We start from the raw sequence: 20,011 nt of genomic DNA, 5'->3' as shown, positions 1-20,011 counted from the left end.
TTTTAGCAATCATCGTACACATCTAGCCAATATATTAAAAATCAAAATGGCGCTTAGCCAAGATGTCGACTTTCTACATACGCTACTGTTAAGGTATCTTGACTAAGCCACTAGTTTAGTAATAAATTTGGAAATTAGTTTTTCATTACACTCATAAATTGTACTATTTTTTCGATTGGGTTTAATACGTCTACTTAACTCAAATTCTTTTTGGTAAAAGAAATATCGCTTAGATTTAAGAACCCTAAGTCAAGTTAGTTTTTTCTTAATCTAGCGTAATTCATAATAATTGTATGTTAGTTTTAGGCTCAAATTTTAGTTGATCTGCTTCAAACAAAGTGTTTCATTTATTCGAACTGTCCAGAAACTCCCACCAAACATAACTAGTGCTACAACTTTTTAGATCTGAGACTCAGATTTCGATACGGCTGTCGACGTTTTGAGTCTAAGGCATGCCAGTTTCATGACGTTCCACTTCACTATACTAACGAGTATTAAATGCGCACATAGAAAGTCCATTGTTGAATCGCTGGGGATCGAACCTACGATCTCAGGCATGAGAGCCGTAACTAAATAAAAAAATAATTCATTAGAAAATATAATTTTATTCATATAAAAATAAGTGCCAGTGATATTTTATATTAGTTCGCACGTGTTACATGACGCAACTTGTTCATATGAACATTTTGATATAGTATGGCGTGGGTGCTGTAGGTATGTAAAATTATCGATCTTAATACCCTTTGTGTTGTTTAGCCACTCTTGGTAGGCAATTTTCCCCTTCACTTGCCTTCACAGGAAGATATAAACGTGTTCTGACCCATAGTACAATTGTTTAATCGTACTTTATGGTAATTTAAATACGCCTCTCATGCCTGAGATCGTAGGTTCGATCCCCAGCTGTGCATCAATGGACTTTCTATGTGCGCATTTAACACTTATATAATTCCAACATATATTTGCTTTATCTATATATGTGGTTTATCTATTTATGTTATCTAGTAGAAATCGGGCAAAATTAGTATAATTGTAATTTTGTATAGTAGTAACGAACGAAAAGGTCTGGACCGAGATCAATGAATCGTTCAATTCAAATTAGTAGTAGCGTATAATAAAACATTAAAGTGTTCTCATAATATCAATGTTAACATATTTCATTATTACGATCAGCGCATATATTGGCAAGGTTGCCGTTGTGAAATGTTAACATCCATCATTAATTTTATTTCAATCAATCAATAATCAAATAACATTGAATTTTATTATTACAAAACAAAAAAATATTATTCATATAGGTACAATGTTCACTTTTTTTATAGAACAAGGGGCAAACGGGCAGGAGACTCACCTGATGTTAAGTGATACTGCGTTTCTTATTATGGATACGATTTTGTATATGTATAATTTTAATAATACTGGCAGATCTTAAATCAAAGGACAAGGGACGGACGTTTATATGCCTAATAGTATTTAAAGTAAAAATATATTAAATTAACTTGTGACAATCACAAACCCTAACCGTTATCCAGAACTGTAATACAAGTATTACAATAAAAATAATTTCTATATAAAATATTTGATACATTATTAATCCTATAGGAGCTTCCTATGGTCTCCTTCCTGATATCTGCATACTTAAAGAAATCTAGAATACATAGATAAATTTACCACCAAATGATAATTATTGTCACTTTTCAATTCTTAAAGGGCCGGCAACGCACGCTGATGAAATAACCTCTGTCACAAGTTATTTCACCAGTGGGCGATGGGGCTGTCACGTCCCTACGCCGATAAAAAAATGCAAAACATCTAGTGACTGAAAAAGATTAACTAAGCATAATGATTATTTTCTTATCGGGTGTGTTAAAGGTCAAAGTTCAAAACAAGCAAATACTGAGACTGTTGGATAAGCCACATTTCCTCCATATAATATACTTCTCTGGGGTAAATAAACGATCCATTAGACTTATTTAGAGAATGGTACAACATACTGAAGTAATACGTATTAATTTTAAGGGTACTGGCGTCATAATTTATACAGAGAGACATTATGTTTATCTTATTTTAATTATATAAGTATAATAACAAGGTATTCATTCAACATTGCGAAAAAGTTTAACAAAGTACATAACGCGGTTGGTACACATAAAAAAAGCGCAAAAAGCTTTAAGCGCAAATATTGCATAACTATTATATGCATAACTTGATGTTTTGAGTGCATTTCAGAAACCCCATGAAGTTGGTATATAACTATTTGATATTATGAATCAAGTTTATAGTTATTATATTATATATGTAATGTTATTATTTAAAAAAAACCATAAAAGAAATTAATTTCTATGAAATGGTTTTCAATTATAAAATGAGTTAAAAACTAAATAATAATATAAAATGAATATTTTTTGGTAAAACATGATATTGGCATGAAAGACAGACCCGTCTGACTGCATGCCTAAATGGAAAAATCATTGAAAAAACATTCACTTTGTTCATACATTTCGAATATAAAATGTATGATAAATACAGCTAAAACGAAATACTGCTTTATCCAAGTACTCACATAACCCAATTACCAAAATAAACATTACAAAACATTATTCAAAAAAAGCCATTTGAGTGAATCACGAATATATGCTAAAATACGTTTAGTCGTGCCCTGAATAAATTATATTAGGTCTAGTGCGCACCACAACCTTTAAAGATTTTATTAAATATAAAAGGGTTCAGAAGTTAAGGCTCTAATTATGCTCTTTACGTAATTAATCAATCGTGAAACTTCTTATATTAGATTTTAAAGTGCTGTACGCTTTCGCAAATTCGTTATTTTAGTCTAAGACTACAGCCTAAAAAGAGTCGTTGTTTAAATATATTAGTTTATAACTGTAAACGCTTTTTTCTTTTCCTTCACCGCATCCTTGGCTTACTCGAAAGTCTTCTCGTTAGCGGGAGGCTCATGCACTTCAATCCAGCATTACTAGATTTGGCTATAGGCAATAGTGGAAGCACGATATATATATATATCGTATCGATCACTATATTTTTAGTTGCTACTACTAGTGCTTTTCTGGAAAGATCGTCAACCACCACCTTGAGAGACGAATTTGGATTGAGTAGGGAGTCAATTTGTATTTCCCCCTCTTATTATTTCACGGGTGTAGGATGATGGACGTAAATGATGTTCTTACTTCAATACTAATTACTAACGTCATTCACTTCCTACTTTTCTAATGAGAAACATAAGGGCTGCCTCTCGTACTCAGAACTTCAGTGGCCTGGTACTAAGAGTGTGAGTGGCGCATCACACCCTTATAATTTTGAAATGTTTTAATCAAAACAATTACTCTTAAGTGATATAAAATACTGAAATTACCATTAGTTTCTAACAGTTAGGTAACTGACGTATTCAGACGCTGTAAAGCACGCGAAACGTCGGATAAATTTAAAATTCTGTTAAATAATTATAAGTTTACAACAATACATAGTTTCATTCCAGTAAAAAAAGTGTTTTCTTTGTGTTTCAGACAGGTTAGATTAGACGTATAATAAATTATTGAATTATCAGAACACTAACGTTTATATCGCAGCTTGAAATAATTTAATGAAATGTGTAAGAAACTATTTTAAGCATTTTAATAATTAAAATTTGGACAATAAACAATAAAAATGTGTACCTACATCGCGTGATTTTTAGCGGACAAATAAAATTATTAATTCGGATGTATTTTATAATTTAAAATTGTTGTGCGTGATTAATTTACATAGTTGGTGTTATACCTGATAAATATACCTATTTATTTAATTATAAGTAGTCTAAAAGCTTATACTTATACATATTATAAGTCAAAACACTAAGAAAGCCAAAATAGATTACATAGATAAACAATATATGTATATAAAAAAGAAAACAAGTAAGTGCATTAATAGATAAAGATACATTAAACAACTAAAGTAAACTGAAATTTAAAATTTAAAAACAACAAATAATACTTAGAATTTAAAACTACTACTTAAACAAAATCAGAGTCTTCCCGCTTCTTCAAGTACTTCTTGACATCTTTCTTTTTGAAGTGGAAAAGATCAATATCCTGATAATGGATGTCATAGTTCGATAAAACCCGAAACATTGGAGAATTATGCAGCTAATTCGACTTCGTACGAGGCACACGGAACAATTTTGTGTACCTAGTATATATACTGTTATTTAATGGTCATCCAAACAAAGTGAAATTTGTTTTTAACTACTAAAACATTCGTAAAACGTACAACGTTCTACTAGACGTCTTTAGAAGAATAAACGATTTCATTATTTTCATTTAACTTTGTCAAAGGCCAGAGAAAGATTGGGTACAAGATATTCTATTGAAAGGAAAACTATTTCTGTATATCAAGGCAAAGGTTTTTGTTTGGGTTTTAAAAAATTCCAAATACTTAATTTATTAAGTTTATTTAGTTAATTTTATATTTATATTTGAGTATTAAAACTTTAAATATATACATAATATATTGTGTTCTTATTTTTAATCACGTACGTTACTCATTCTGTCGGTGGCATAACTAATTATAATTTGATAATAATATTGACAAAAAAAATTGAGATCAAAAATAGTAGGAATGATTTGTATTATGGAATGTTTGTAAACTGTAAAATTACGGACAGTTTTAAAAATTCTGACGCCATTAGAATTTCTAAGTAATAATACATGCTTACTTAATCCAAAATGTCAAATAAATGCCACAGGAAGCTGGGTTGGTAGTCAAATAAACAAGTGAAGGAAGAATTTAAACGCCACTGTTTATATTGAAATGTAAAAGTGGGTATTCACCGCACCTTGACCTAAAAAATGCTAATTACACATTCTATGGGGTTTTGAATGAAAAATACGACGCAATAGAAGTTGAAAAATGAAATTTCAAACTTGTCACTGAACGGAAATGAACTTAAAATGGTAATGTAAAAAATATTTCTTCCTTCACCGTCCTTATTTTAATGACAGTGTTGTATGTGTGTTTGTAACAATGCCAAACGGAGTAAGAACTTTTAATCTACTTCCAAGTCTATTATGGGGATTTCTTGATAAATTTGAGTATCGTGGTCATCCGTCGAGTAGGTTCTATTAATCATTAAAAAAGGATAGAAAATATTAACTCAAACGAATTTGAATGTCGAAAAAGAAGTGTCATATTTTTTACAAAAATAAAGAAAAAAATTACCTTGGCCTAAAATTAAATGAAAATTTTTGAACTTCTAAATAGATAATATTTTTTATAAGATTGTATAAAATTTTTGATAAACTAATTCACAGGTTACAAACTAACACACAATTGAAATAAGTAGGTTTAACATGGCAACGACTAAATGTCAATCAATCTCAAAAACACGTATACGGGACTAACCGTGGTCAGCCTTATGTAACATGCCTATCGAAAACGGATTTTGAACTGGCCGTGTCTTTTTTTATTGACAATGCAAGTGCTTTAGTTCCTAAACACTGTGACATTTATGAGCGCGTGCTATTCCAACTGAGTGACATTACAATAAAATGTTATATACACTTAGAATATTTTTTATATTATCATAAACAAGGTTTTACGATATTAGGGGCTTTTAAGGATAATAGACTGAAGTCCAACCAATGTAATTGTATTTGTACCTACTAATTATAGGCAATAACGGGCAAATCTTAGCAACGAGTTATAATTGACATTGTAGCAAAAAAATAATCAAAGAAAACTGTATTTTAAACGATTTGACGGTTCAAAGATTTTCTGAACCAAAAATTAACAGAATAATAGAATAGAAATCTATTCAATTTTGTAATTTTATTTTATTACTAAGCTATGATATTTAATAAATGTAATTTAAAAGATTCTGTTCATTAAACATGTTCTAAAAGGAGTGTCACGTTCAGTAAATTATGGGATTTGTCACGCCATATTATATACTTACTTCATATGTTAATAAATACCAACATTTCACAATATATAACTATAACAGTCGTCCCTTTGTTACATCGCAAGACAGAAACCTAACTTGTTGATTACAAGCAACAGTTCCTTTGTTCGAAAATTATATAAATAGATTTAAATATCCAATTACGATTTAGATTTACATTTTAAATGACTTACTGTTTTATTGCGCCGGCTGGTTCACAATTGTTATTTCTGACACATTCAAATAAGAAAGTCACGTCCGCGCGCTACGGTGGTGTTAGCTTGACTGAAAGCTTCGAAAGATCTGAAAGCCTGAAATTAAAGCTTATTGTAGCTCTACCTGTTACGCGGGTAATTTTCGAGGGTCGGGCTTTTGGAATGGGAATGTCATTTCTTACTGTCACTTCTTAATGTCATCATGACGTCATGGCGCAAAACCATTTATATTTTTCAGTTTCTGTCATTTTTGCAAAATAAACCAAGCTTTGGCATTAAATCATAGGTTTGTGAATGTGTGAGATGGATAATTGACGAATATTTATGAATTTGCAATTTGCATTTTGTATGAGACAGTTAGGGTGATCTTAAATTTAAAAAGCAAAAGCTTATCAGACCTGTATTAATTAATCTAAAGGTATCACAAGTTAGATTTGTCGGGGATTATTATAATATCGTATTTTACAGGTCAGAGAGGACAACGTTAAATTCATTTAAATAGAATTATTGATATCCTAAGTTTTTTTTTCCTTTCTTGGCCTGCACGTTCTAAAAGTCTTGTCATACTATTTGTCTCTATAAATTAAAACCTCTTTGCTTAACTTCATATAACAGCTTTAACTAGCCTTATACCTAATTTAGCGCTCAACTCGGTAGTAATATTTAGCTGTTGAAGTTTAATGTAACTGCCACGTTTAAACTTCGCGGTAGCTATTCGACTTTATAAATATGATGATATCGTTATAAGGACGCTTGTAAATATATCAGTTGAAAATGTTGTTTTTGAATTTCATTTGTTTTGAGATTAAATTAAAATATATTTTATACTAACACAATATTAATGTTTTAAGTCTAAAGTAGTTAATTTTTTTTTGTTGAATGGAATCTCGCTGTTGGCCTTAAGGGCCTTTACAACTCAGCACAGGCTGTTTTGGCGAGCTTAGCATAGCTTGAAGGGGTTAAAGTAGTTAAAAAAAACGTGCGTGTACTTATCTACACATATAGTTATAAGTTATACTTCTTTAATCTTTTACTTCTTAAATCTTTTCAAATTTTTTGTTCTACGTTTGTAGGAAAAACGATACTAACAATAGAAAAATGTGTGCGTGTAGGTACTAGTGTACACTCGTATGACTTCTTTATGACCTTATTTTTCGAAAAATTATCTACTACATATATGCAACTTTTCAGAAATTGGTTAAATAAAGTTAGATTAGAGAATTTCTAAATTAAATGAAAATAAAATATATAAATTCTAAAATTTATTTTATATTTTTTGTAAATTAAGTAACTAATTTTTACAGAATTAGAATTTCGTGAATTATAATTACATTATGAGTAATATCATTATAGTCAATTCTTATGTTATTTTCATCAGTACATCATCACATTAAAATATAATATTACGTTATCAAATTAATATTAATTATAATGTTTCACGCAAATAATAATTAATAGTATAATAATATAGTAAATCAACATTTAGGGGGAAGATCTTTGAATGTTTTGGTAAATGCTTTTCCTATATTATGAAATAAATCAGTTTGTGAGGTTGTAGGGGACTTTCGACTCTTTCGATTTTAAAAATGTGTTTTCCAATAGAAAGCCTCGTTATTAGTGAAGACTGATTCTGACAGCCGTATAATTGCATAGTATGTAAGTCGGTGAAATACGGAATGAAATATAATAATAATAAAATAAACTTTATTTCGTAGATACGAAGTAATTGTTATTAACCGGTTATCGCTGTCTGTCATTTTCATTTTCATTTTCATAACTGACTGATTTACACATTGAAGTTGACCTGTAAAGCTGGCCATAGACGGACCGCATAATGCAGTCGACTACGACTGCTTGGAGCAGTTGTGTCCGCAAAATAATACTGATACTCATTTACAAGATGGATTTCAATAAATAAATACTTCTTCTTGTACTACTATTACGCAAGCGTAGGTGAAGAAGACACCGTAGTATGTGGGTGCTTCCAACAGGCGTCCAAAAGGCAGTATGGTGCCCCTTGTATGGTGTCCGTGTATGGTTCCGGCAGCTATAAGCAGTCGACTGCACGGCGAAACTCGATCGCTCAGGAACTTCTCGAGTGGTTGAATTATTGCGATACTATTCCATACTAAATTCATATCTGCGGATATGAATTTAGTATAACCGCTCTAGAGCACTCAGTCTCGGCTGCAACATGCGGCCAGCGTAAGATGACATTTTTAGTAAAACGTAATTTACTAAAAATAGTGCACACAGGATTAATCCTAATAGCCTATCTTAATATATATATTTCTTGTGTGCGTGTGTATGTGACTGAACTCCTCCTAAACGACTGGACCGATTTAGACGAAATTTTTTGTGTGTGTTCAAGGGGATCTGGGAATGGTTTAGATTCACAATTTGGTCCGCTGTTTTTTTAATTAATTTTCAATGTATTAGTTGTTGTTGATTTTGGAATGTTTTACATTGGATCCGATTGAAAAATTGATACGGATCCAAAATTGAAATTTTGAAATTAAAGACGTGTAGACAGGACGTCTGTCGGATCCGCTAGTTATTATATAGATATGTATTTTGATATTTTATACTTATTAATGTACTTTTACTTGTAAAATCAATACTACACAAAATTTTGCCGAATATTTAAATATAGTTTGGTAGGATTAGGTTATGTATATTAATCTATGGCTGACAGGTCTTTTAGTAAGCTATGTTGTAGTTAATGTGGTCACAAATTCGGTATAATTTTAATATGTAATAGAATCATCACTAATGTCATTTATAAGTACATTATTTTATAAATATAGTACTTACCATTGAATTTAATATTAAATATTTTTTATATCTAAATGTGACATAAAATGTGACTCATAATAATATAAAACTTATGCAACTCAAATAAACTTTAAAGTTTTTCATAACTTATCATATGCTGTTCTTTCAATAATTATTACAGATATAATAGAAAATCTTACTTTTATAATAAAAGACGTTATATAACTTATCAAATGTTTTATTAAAATTTACAATTCCGTATGTGGCGATGGGAATTTCTTTAAAACGGCATGGTATAGGTTATAAAAGGCATAAAACGATACGCTAAGTATCACGACAAGAGATCCACCGAACACAAAACTTAGGAAACCGCCATCTATCATGTTAGTTCCTTCTAAACTTGGCGCGTGACCCTGGAAGAGCTCTTTCGTTCCAGAACCGGCTGCTTTCCTTTCTTCCATCATACGTTTCATAGAAGATAATCGCTCTTTTAATTCATCTATTGATTCCATTACATCTTCTGACTCTGTAACAAATTCTATTATGAATACACTGTAGTAATGAAACACCATATATGATTCTACAGAATCTATACTAGATTTTTTCACGTTTCACACAAAAACCAACGTTTAAAAATCAATTATAATCCAGGGTTAAAAATAATATCTGGAGATGTGATATTATGAATTAAAAACACTCGATCACTTGAAATTTCTAACTGGTTTGTAAATTATTGTATTCTTTCAACAAATTTCACCTTAATTAGATAGAAAAAATGTAACATTTCATTACGAGAATATTTTATGAAAAAAGGGAAAACACTGAAATACCTTTTAGTTCCTTTTCCGGTGCCATTTTTATTGTTTTAATGTTACCTGTTATGATTTCGTACAGACGCGAATTGCGGTCTGTCAAAACTAATGTTTGCGCATGCGTAGTCGTACCAAACTCGGGAATGTATTGATTTGAGTCCCGGATAAAATCCAGGCTTTTGTTAGTCTAATATGAGAAATTACAATGACTAAAATAATATACGATCAATAGAAGACGGTTCACTAATAGCTTATTAAATATATTCAAGTAGCATGGTTACGTCAGCTGTGCATTTTCTATTATGTACCTACTCGGTTTTTATTATAAAAACTTTTTTATTTGCCTGAAAATTAAAAAAAAAATCGATTTTTAATGTTATTCTAGCTTGTCTGTGTATAGTAATATACGTATTACAATTGCACTGGTTAGCATGGGGTTCGCCATTCATGAGAAGTATTTGAAGTAATAATTCGTGAACGTTTTTGGGTTGTACGAAGCTTGATACAATTAAACTGTTTTGCCTTATTAAAATAATATAATTAATACTTATATATTATAATATTTCAAGCTACACTCGTTCATTTTTTGAGATTTATTTTATGGAGACAATAAAAAACCTAACATAAATACCTAAATAGAAATTAGGTAGGAATATATCAAACAGAAAAAATAATCATAGTAAATAGTAAATTGTAATTGCACGTAACTTAAACGTTTAGGCATAGAGTTGCAGAAAATTTCCACAGAGTAAATTTTCACCAACGATGTATTTTATATCCTACACAATCTGTTAACAGGACCATTAAACGATGAGTGGTGGCCTTCTGGCTAATAAAACCGCCACTAAGAAATTGCATCCATGGGTAGTAAACCCATGCATTCAATTTCTTAGTGGCGGTTCGTATCATAAAATTTATCAACTGCCAAAGACTTCTGTGCTGATCTCGTGGTAAAGAGCGCATCCATGTCCCCAAGGTACATCTCCGATGAAAGATAACTCCAACGTTATGTACTCATGGGTCTACCAGTGACAATGACAGTAACGACTACCAATATGCGAACTACTTTTAAGTAATTTAAAGCGAAATAAATTTACAATTTATTTAACTTAATTTTGTATTGTTAGTCATATAAAAACCTGTTACTACACACATATATTGGTAGTAATTTCTATGTATGTGTAAAATCAGAATTATTTGTTGCTACAAGAGTTCCCCATCCATTTTACGTATGATGCCGGGATTCAGAAAGTTGTGTTAAATGAACTTAGCTTGTCTTAGGAGATGAAAATTGTGTTTTTTAAAAAATTCTGAAATTCCGTTACGAGTCTATTAAAGACTCTTGAAGTCAATGGATATTTGTGAAATAAGCAAAAGGTAGAGTTTTTGTCCTGATAAAATAAAGTCTTATGTCAATTTTCGGTAGTTCCTAGATATTCATATCAGATAAGAGTAGTTCTTCCAATCATAAGTATAATAAATTTTATCACGCATATTTGTTTATTTCCGTAGTAGTTCAGGGAAATCAATGTGATTAAAAGTTTGTGGATTAATTTTGTAAAATAATACAAATTATAAAGGATATTTATAAAAAGAACGAAAAAAATTTAGTCTACAAGTATGTTATGTCTGAAATGAAACTAAAAACATGTCTTAATATTAACTTAAATAAAGGATTTAAGTAATTGTTGGACTATCCTACCAAACCTGTATAATTATTTTATGGCCAGTCTAATTGGTGATCGTCTCCATGAACCATATATATATTAAACCATCAATCACAAATCAATCTCTCAAACTTAATCTTAGGTATAATACGTAGACATAACATATTCCAAACTCCATCGATGACGATCTTGATGCACCAATCGGGCAGAAACCTGGAGATCCAGTCTAAGCGACTGGATCTCCAGGTTTCTGGCCTCTGTCGTAATTTATCGGGAACTGGAAGGCTGGAAGCACTTTATGCTGTGGACTCCTCTTCTTCCTCTGCCCATCTTGTGTAAGGTATAAGAGGGACACCAGCTGAACGACCACGACGAAAGCCGTTCTGATAATCGCTAATAGATACTTCAGGAGCGGGGTAGCTTTTGGAGTTGGACTTCCTGACCACCACGCAAGTATTGTGTGATGGAAATTCCCAGCTTATAATTACATATATATACGTCTATGTATGACTAATTACATAGACATCTCTATATACCATTAAACTTCTTCGTCTTTTATAATTGTTTAGGCTTTTTTCCTCAAACTAGATTAGATTAATAAAAAAAAAATTAATGAAATCCTTAAATTTTTACCTATATGGATTAAATTATCACAATAACAAAATAGATAACATAGATAATATACTCCAACAATCAAGAGATTATTTATTTGTGTGACCTATGCCTCTTTATATAAAAATCGATACCTCCTATCTTTTCATTGTTGTAGAAATAATTTTCAATATGTCACTTCTTCCGTTTGTGGTTCTGCTCTTTGCAGGTAATATTTTATCATCTGTATTGTGTTTTGGTACTTGGTGTTGTATAAACGGGCATCAACGCTTCTTAGGATTTTTGGTCATTATAGCTAATGACATTAACGCCAACGTGTGATGTGTTTACAGACAAGTGTGTCATACCGTGAAAGATATCACACCAAATTTTAATAAAACCTTTCTGGTGCCAGCCTAATTTTCTCTAGATTTAATTACCTTAAAACCTTAATTTTACCTGTCTTCATGAAGTAGAATTTATTAATTTATTAAATAATTTCTACGAACTTCTGGATAGTTTTTTTATAGAACAGGGGGCAAACGGGCAAGAGGCTCATCTGATGTTAAGTGATAGTTCTTTTAATAAAATTTAATTTAGTTTGTATGGATTTAATTAGAACTTTAGGAAGTATTCCACTTTAGGAGATGTGCACTTTAGGAATAATTGGTTGTAGATAAAATAAACTTCCTAATAACTTGTCGAGAAGAGGTTGAAGATGGAACTGAGTATATGAGAATGTATATTGAATCTTGAATATAGAATGAATAATATTTTACAAAAATAGATACATTTGTATAAAAAAACTTAAACTATCCTTAAAAGTAGTAATAACATGTTAACTTAAAACGTTCAGCCAATACGCGCAGGGTGTGGTCGAAAGGGATCTTTCGCTACCTGACTCGTGTTTCAACAAAAGCGAGGCGCGGCAAAAATTTGACCCTTTTCTGCGCGCAGCGGCTGAAGCGTTCGGATGTGCTCTCTTGGTTGTAGATAAAATAAACTTCCTAATAACTTGTCGAGAAGAGGTTGAAGATGGAACTGAGTATATGAGAATGTATATTGAATCTTGAATATAGAATGAATATAGAATGAATAATATTTTACAAAAATAGATACATTTGTATAAAAAACTTAAACTATCCTTAAAAGTAGTAATAACATGTTAACTTAAAACGTTCAGCCAATACGCGCAGGGTGTGGTCGAAAGGGATCTTTCGCTACCTGACTCGTGTTTCAACAAAAGCGAGGCGCGGCAAAAATTTGACCCTTTTCTGCGCGCAGCGGCTGAAGCGTTCGGATGTGCTCTCTTGGTTGTAGATAAAATAAACTTCCTAATAACTTGTCGAGAAGAGGTTGAAGATGGAACTGAGTATATGAGAATGTATATTGAATCTTGAATATAGTATGAATATAGAATGAATAATATTTTACAAAAATAGATACATTTGTATAAAAAACTTAAACTATACTTAAAAGTAGTAATAACATGTTAACTTAAAACGTTCAGCCAATACGCGCAGGGTGTGGTCGAAAGGGATCTTTCGCTACCTGACTCGTGTTTCAACAAAAGCGAGGCGCGGCAAAAATTTGACCCTTTTCTGCGCGCAGCGGCTGAAGCGTTCGGATGTGCTCTCTTGAGATCACTTCGATATGCCTATAGCCTATGCGACAACACTCACAAAACTGTTCTTTTCAGAACACACTTGTATCTTACGCAAAGGTACAACTGTTCTTTTCAGAACAATTTATTCACGTATCAAACCACATAACGTAAACAGCTAATTTGGTCACCTACAGAAATATTAAAACGCGAGTCCGTTTTTGGGGGCTTAATATGTAATAAAAACACTTTCATTTAGGATGTGCTGTCGCCGTTTCCAACCGGATTATAGGGGGAGAAGAGACCACAATTGAAAATTATCCGTATATAGTGCAAGTGGAGATGTACCATTCAGGCAACTGGAATCAAGGATGTGGAGCCAACATTATCTTAAGAGACTGGGTTTTATCAGCTGCTCACTGTTTTGAAGGATGGTATGTATTTATAATTGTATTATTTATAAGGCAATTAATTATGCCATACTTTATAATATTCTATATAATAATTATTGAGTACTATAATATTCTAAAGTTAGTATTTTTTATAACTAGCGGTCACGACGACGAAAATTATAATTAAAGTACTTCTTTTGTTAGTTTTAAATAATTTTAAAACTTTGTGGACCAGCTGTAAGGTAAAGTAACCAATACGACTTAGGGCCCCTAAGTAGAGAGTACCATTCCCTAAAAGGACGGCAACACACCAGCTAGTTAGTTGTAACATATCCATAATTAGTGAATTATCTTGGGTAGTAATGCATAGACACATGGTTGCATCTATTCTGAACCTATTTAAATCTAGGCTATATGATTTTTGATGTACTCCTATAAACTGGTATTTCAAATATGTATTTAGGAACTACAGACCAGAGTTCAGACGTATCAGAGCTGGATCCACCTACCGTGACGAAGGCGGATTTATCCACTACGTAGATTTTGACAGAAAACACCCTGAGTACCGTGTACTCGCACTGTATGACGCTGACATCAATGTTGTAAAACTGACTACTCCCCTGGTCTGGAGTCCAACGATCCAGAAGGGAACCATTGCGCCTCAGGGTTACGTCCTTCCTGACAACACCCCCGTAGTCCACGCCGGCTGGGGAGATACTACTGTAAGTTAACATTCTGATTTCCTCTCGCGCAGTAAGACGCAATTAAATTAAATTGTTTCAATTAAGTAGAAATGCCGTCATGAAATTACCTGCCGAAGTTATCAAAGATATTTCACCTGCTGTTTCATCTGTTTCAACTATGTATAGCAGGTTGACACAACAGGACATAAAACATAGACGTCTTATTGTACCGGTAATGCTTCGGTCTTTTGAAAGTCGGCAATTTAAAAAACATTCTTCTTCTTCTTATTCGGTACGCTCTTGACAGAGCGGTCGTGATCGCTATATGGTAGAAGGCGCAGATGTGATGCGCTTCACGACGTTCCGCCATCGTTGCCTATTGGAGGTCATCCTGCTGCACTGAGTCAGTGATTCTCCTACGGCAGACTTAATCTGATCAGTCCAACATAAAGTGCTAATATATTCGATTTCAGCCAGGCGAAGGGATTGCATCAAGGGTCCTCCGTCACGTGGAAATATACAAAGTGAACAACTCACTCTGCACTGACCGCTACAGAGAATTACCAGGCCCTAATGTTACACCCAACATGATCTGTGCTGGTCTGTTAGACATTGGAGGCCGTGATGCCTGTCAGAGAGACTCTGGTGGTCCATTATACGCCGGAAATGTTATCGTCGGTATTGTATCCTGGGGCCATGGATGCGCAAATGCACGTTACCCTGGCATCAGTACCAAAGTCTCTTCATACACAAACTGGATCATTCAAAACGCTCGCTAAAGTATGTTAGTTTTTGTATAAATAAATTTTGTATAATTTCAAAGATTTTTTTACTTTTTAACCCCATCGCGTAGATGATTTCATATTGTTTTATCTCAATAACATTAGAATCAATCCATATAGATACAGGCAAAATCAAAAATACAGAGAATGTAAATTACGCAGCCAGATTGTGATAATACAATCCTACATTATTTTAGTTTATGTATTTAAAAATAGTCACAACATAGTAAATATTATGTGGAAAATGAGAATAAACCAGAGTACTGCAGATGCTTCATTACTTGCGACCGATCCCATCTAATCCCATTTGGACAGTTATTTACTTAGAAAAGTTTAAAAAAAGAAAAGAGACAAGTGCCTACTCTTCATCAAACATCACTGATTGGCCAGTTAAGAGAAGTCGGAGATGAGAAAAGTTCAACCGCATCAAAATCCGTTGCGTAGTTTCAAAGATATAAGCATACAAAGGGACATAGGGACAGAGAAAGCAACTTTGTTTTATACTATGTAGTGATTAGTGAAACCTATTGTGGATACATCTAATGTGTTTATTTTATGTTTTATTTTTATTGAATAAAAAAAATAATTAGATAAATAGTTAATTAGATAAATAGTTAATTAGACAATTAGTTAATTAGACAATTAGTTAGTTTGACAATTAGTTAGATTGACAATTAGTTAGATAGACAATTAGATAAGTAGACAGAAAATGTACATTTTTAGTGCATATCTACGATACGCTACACTATGTATCAGAGATGGCGCTGTATGTGAAAAAAGATTTTCCCGTTTTTCTGTTGAAATACTTCCTGAATTTTAATAAATGCTTAATATGAACCTCACACAGCCCGAGACCTTTCCAACGAATGCAAAACCGTGGAAATCGGTTCGTGCGTTGTGAAGTTATAGCGTCTGGAAGCAAAACCCGACTTATTTTTCTATAGTATTGACAGAAGTCAAAGTACATTTACGTCCAAGTTTAATATAATCTTCTGACGTTTCACTGAAGCTGTTTCAAGCGTTATTCCTTACCTACTGTTGACTGTTACTGTGAACTGTTTTTTTATTACATCTTTGATACACAATTCTTTATTTTAATAAGCGGCTTAACCTCAGGATATGCTTATCAATAAGGATTAATATAAAACAAGATTAGCCTCATTTCGATAATCGTAAGGCAATAAATTCGTGTTGGATTAGTGTTCCTGTGGCCATACTGATGACTTTATTATTAAATAAAGGAATTGAAATTATTATAACACTCGTTATAACACAGAATCAAACGCTGCAATTATGTTCAGAACCTTGCCCAAAGTGACTCCTTTTAATGATGTATTTAATTTATTGGTCAAAGGTTATTTTGCTAATAATAATTCTAAACGGGAATAAACATGATAATAATAATTTTAATGGATGTTGACATCATAATATGTATCAATCTCGTACCACTATTTTAACTTTTTTTGTTGGTAGGTTGTTTATGATTTAAGGTAGTTAGAATATATTGCGCAAAAAAAACAAGTACATTAACTGAAGTACCTTTTTTTCATATTTCAAATAGCATTTACCAATATCCAGTCTGTATAAGATGCAACATTAGTACTAATTCCAGGATAGGTTGCGTTAGCGCATCTATGTCCCCAGGAGACAACGCCAATGATGACACTACCTCTATCACCGCTTGCGTATAATGGACCGCCAGAGTCTCCCTGACAGGCATCACGACCTCCGACATCCAGGAGACCAGCACAAATCATATTACGAGTAACGCTTGATCCACCTAACTGCCGGTAACGTTGGTTACAAAGATCATTGTTGACTGTATATACCTGAACATGCTGAAGGATCGATGACGGCAATCCGTTGAACTGAAATATTTTTATTTATTTTAGATATATGTATAGTACTTGGTTTATAGACGTATAGATTAAGTAAAAAATTTAATCCATGTAAATGCTAATATATTAAATTGTTTACATTATGCTGCCAGTAGAAACGGTCGTGGACAGCGAGAGTTAGTATTTCCCGTGTGTTATAAATTACCGATAGGTACAGTTCGAATTTCTAATCATCGAAAGAGAAGAGACGTGACCTATGACTTCTGTATGTCATACCATTGTCAACATTGACCTCCAGACAACCACCACAAGTCTCCGTCGACCCTTCTTTGGGTTCATCATTACATGGTTCAGAGAACTGTGCCTACTCGCGCCCTCCACGCTTTGTTTTCGCCCTATGCGGTCAGCGAAGAACTTTCTACATTTCTTTGAAGCCTAAAACTTTTCGTCTCCAGATTTCATTCCAGACTCTATCACCGAAGTTGTTTTGTAGTGCATGTATTGAGTCATCTCCTCATGGGCCAGGATTATATCAAACGAGTAATTGCATGTCCGTTATTTATTGATCCTGTCTATGCGCAACGGGGGGTGGAGATAACTGCCGCGCGACTCGTCATTTGCACACGTCGACAGCTGTACTGTACCCCACACATGGAACTCTTTATTCCATTTTCTGGGATGCTAAACGGTAGCTAGTCACAGCTCTGGTTTAAACATTCTTGTTCCATTTCCGTTCCACAAATAAGCGTTATTAAGAGCAGATTTTGCTGCGCACTGTGCCGATTGAAGTATATTCAAACCAATTCGACTCCTTGGGTCCTCCGTTGGGGTCGTTCGACCTGTTTGCCATGTTCTATATTAAAATTGACATACGGCGTACCTACTAAGTCTCGACATTGAATGAGCTAAAGCTATTTGCTACACATTATATACCTACACTTGTATCTCCCCATCCAGCATGTACTACTGGTAAATTATCTGGAGTTACGAAGCCGTGTTTAACAATAGTTCCTCTTTGGATTGAAGGAGAAAGTTTGAGAGGAGTTTTAAGTTTCACAACAGCGATGTCAGCGTCGAATGGGGATGCCACGTGGAAACTAGGGTGGTTAATCTCATAGTCCACATAGTGTATGAAACCACCAGTGTTACGGTAAGTGCTTCCAGCTCTGATACGTCTGTCCTCGGGTGTATAGAGCCTGAAATTGGTTTAATAGCTAGTTCATTCCAATCGAATAGAATACTGTGTAAAGCAACATATAAAAGATATAATAGTTGCCCACAATATTAATTAAACTAACAGATAATTGGCTTGGATTTAATTTTGGTCTTTAAATTTTGTTAATAATTCATATAAATGTCTTCTACGTGTCACCGCTTGAATATTGAATGAATATTACGAATTGGATCGAATGATTTGATTAAATTTCATCTACTTCGAACCACAAGACTATGTAGCTTAGTAACGTACGTGTCTATGAATCCATACCTTGAAAATTTCTGAATTCCACACAGTTAACGTGTGGAATTCAGAAATAACCACTAAGTTTTAGAAAACAAAAAAATACCAATCATCGAAGCAATGAGCTGCTGATAAGACCCAGTAAGTTTTTAGAATAGTTGCACCGCATTCTTGATTCCATACACCCCAACCAAGATGCATCTCCACTTGAACTATGTCGGGATATTGCTCAATGCTTGTGTCTTGGCCACCGACAATACGGCTAGACTTAGCCAGGGTAGACGCTGAAAATGAGAAAATTTAGACTGTTTTAGTTAGACAGACTCTCTTAAAGGGTAAGGGTTATTATCTTTATCAGGGATACGGGGCTACAATTAACTAATTTATATGAACACTTAATTACATACATGAACGCTTATTCTAAGAGGCAGTGACCTTAGGTATTAACTACTCCTAATATATCTCTTCCCGATTACATATTGCTCGTGTTAAATAAGAATATATATTATGTAAAGAATAGTAAATTAAACCAACAACTGAAGTAAATAATACAATGAATACATTTCGGTTACTCTTATTATAACAAAGATATATGGATCTAAAAGTCTTAAATACAATATAAATTTGACTTTTACCAAGAAAAATAACGAACACTAATGTATGTAAGTTATTCATATTGTGAGTCCACATTCTCCATATGTGTAGCTTGTCGAAGTTGTTGTATTTAAAGACTGAGATAAAGAAGATTATACTTTGACAGTTGTAAATTAATAATTTTTTATCTTTATTAGACCGTGTGGTTTACGGCTAACGTATCTGTGTAAAAACTGATCCTAGACCGAACATCGGCGAAACTTTTATTGTTTCAAGTTAACCGTTACTTTCGAAGTAGCTTTGCTTAAGAAGAAACGATTTCCAATTAATAAATTGTATTTTGGAATTGCATGTAACCTACAAATACTTATGTATACAAATACAAAGAAATTCACTTATACAATTTTTTATAATTTTTTCAATACATACCTGGTCGGACGTTCGGCTACAATCCCACCTAATGATAAGTGAGATGTGGTCTATTGGAGTCACGTTTGTCCAGGAGATGCCTGTTGTACCGCTTAATGAACCAAAAATTGATTGTGTTAATGCTCTTTGATTTATTTAGAGGTTCTATTAATAAATGTAAGGGGTGTTAATTGATTGACGATCATTCATTTTATTCCTCAATAAAGCAGGATGATATCAAAAACAATTTGTACCTAAGT

At 32.9% G+C, this 20,011-nt stretch overlaps 4 protein-coding genes across 4 annotated transcripts in view; 1 reads left to right on the top strand and 3 right to left on the bottom strand.

Moving 5' to 3' along the window:
• LOC111001618 (IDLSRF-like peptide) overlaps positions 1–6,293 on the bottom strand; it is a 56,092-nt gene extending 49,799 nt beyond the window's left edge. The window contains exon 1 of the mRNA XM_045628614.1: positions 6,127–6,293. The gene's annotated coding sequence lies outside the window, so the exon portion shown is untranslated. The remainder of the gene's footprint in view (positions 1–6,126) is intronic.
• A 2,851-nt stretch (positions 6,294–9,144) lies between these two features.
• Positions 9,145–9,984, bottom strand: LOC110995712. The gene is made up of 2 exons (XM_022263001.2): positions 9,753–9,984; positions 9,145–9,448 (listed from the first exon to the last, which is right to left on the bottom strand). Exons 1-2 carry the CDS (start codon positions 9,775–9,777, stop codon positions 9,171–9,173), a joined length of 303 nt encoding a protein of 100 aa, XP_022118693.1. The 5' UTR covers positions 9,778–9,984; the 3' UTR covers positions 9,145–9,170.
• A 2,126-nt stretch (positions 9,985–12,110) lies between these two features.
• Positions 12,111–15,492, top strand: LOC110995707 (trypsin, alkaline B). Its single transcript, XM_022262995.2, has 4 exons — positions 12,111–12,221; positions 13,855–14,029; positions 14,451–14,709; positions 15,144–15,492. The coding sequence occupies exons 1-4, from the start codon at positions 12,122–12,124 to the stop codon at positions 15,447–15,449; spliced, it is 840 nt and encodes a 279-aa protein (XP_022118687.2). The 5' UTR covers positions 12,111–12,121; the 3' UTR covers positions 15,450–15,492.
• A 1,486-nt stretch (positions 15,493–16,978) lies between these two features.
• On the bottom strand, positions 16,979–19,517 carry LOC110995718 (trypsin, alkaline B-like). Its single transcript, XM_022263007.2, has 4 exons — positions 19,385–19,517; positions 18,856–19,033; positions 18,228–18,486; positions 16,979–17,320 (listed from the first exon to the last, which is right to left on the bottom strand). The coding sequence occupies exons 1-4, from the start codon at positions 19,437–19,439 to the stop codon at positions 17,006–17,008; spliced, it is 807 nt and encodes a 268-aa protein (XP_022118699.2). The 5' UTR covers positions 19,440–19,517; the 3' UTR covers positions 16,979–17,005.
• Between the last annotated feature and the right edge of the window lie 494 nt (positions 19,518–20,011).

This window comes from Pieris rapae, chromosome 6, assembly GCF_905147795.1.
Source record: "Pieris rapae chromosome 6, ilPieRapa1.1, whole genome shotgun sequence".
Lineage (NCBI taxonomy): Eukaryota > Metazoa > Arthropoda > Insecta > Lepidoptera > Pieridae > Pieris > Pieris rapae.
This window is presented reverse-complemented; position numbering and strand designations above follow the sequence as displayed.

Coding starts and splice junctions, on each gene's coding strand:
- LOC110995712 (XM_022263001.2), bottom strand. CDS start 9,777: ATGGCACCGGAAAAGGAACTAAAAG. Junction 9,449..9,752: donor ACCGGAAAAGGAACTAAAAG/GTATTTCAGTGT, acceptor AATTTGTTACAG/AGTCAGAAGATGTAATGGAA.
- LOC110995707 (XM_022262995.2), top strand. CDS start 12,122: ATGCCTCTTTATATAAAAATCGATACCTCCTATCTTTTCATTGTTGTA. Junction 14,030..14,450: donor GCTCACTGTTTTGAAGGATG/GTATGTATTTAT, acceptor ATATGTATTTAG/GAACTACAGACCAGAGTTCA. Junction 14,710..15,143: donor CCGGCTGGGGAGATACTACT/GTAAGTTAACAT, acceptor ATTCGATTTCAG/CCAGGCGAAGGGATTGCATC.
- LOC110995718 (XM_022263007.2), bottom strand. CDS start 19,439: ATGTGGACTCACAATATGAATAACTTACATACATTAGTGTTCGTTATT. Junction 19,034..19,384: donor AGTGTTCGTTATTTTTCTTG/GTAAAAGTCAAA, acceptor TCTCATTTTCAG/CGTCTACCCTGGCTAAGTCT. Junction 17,321..18,227: donor CTGGATGGGGAGATACAAGT/GTAGGTATATAA, acceptor AAAATATTTCAG/TTCAACGGATTGCCGTCATC.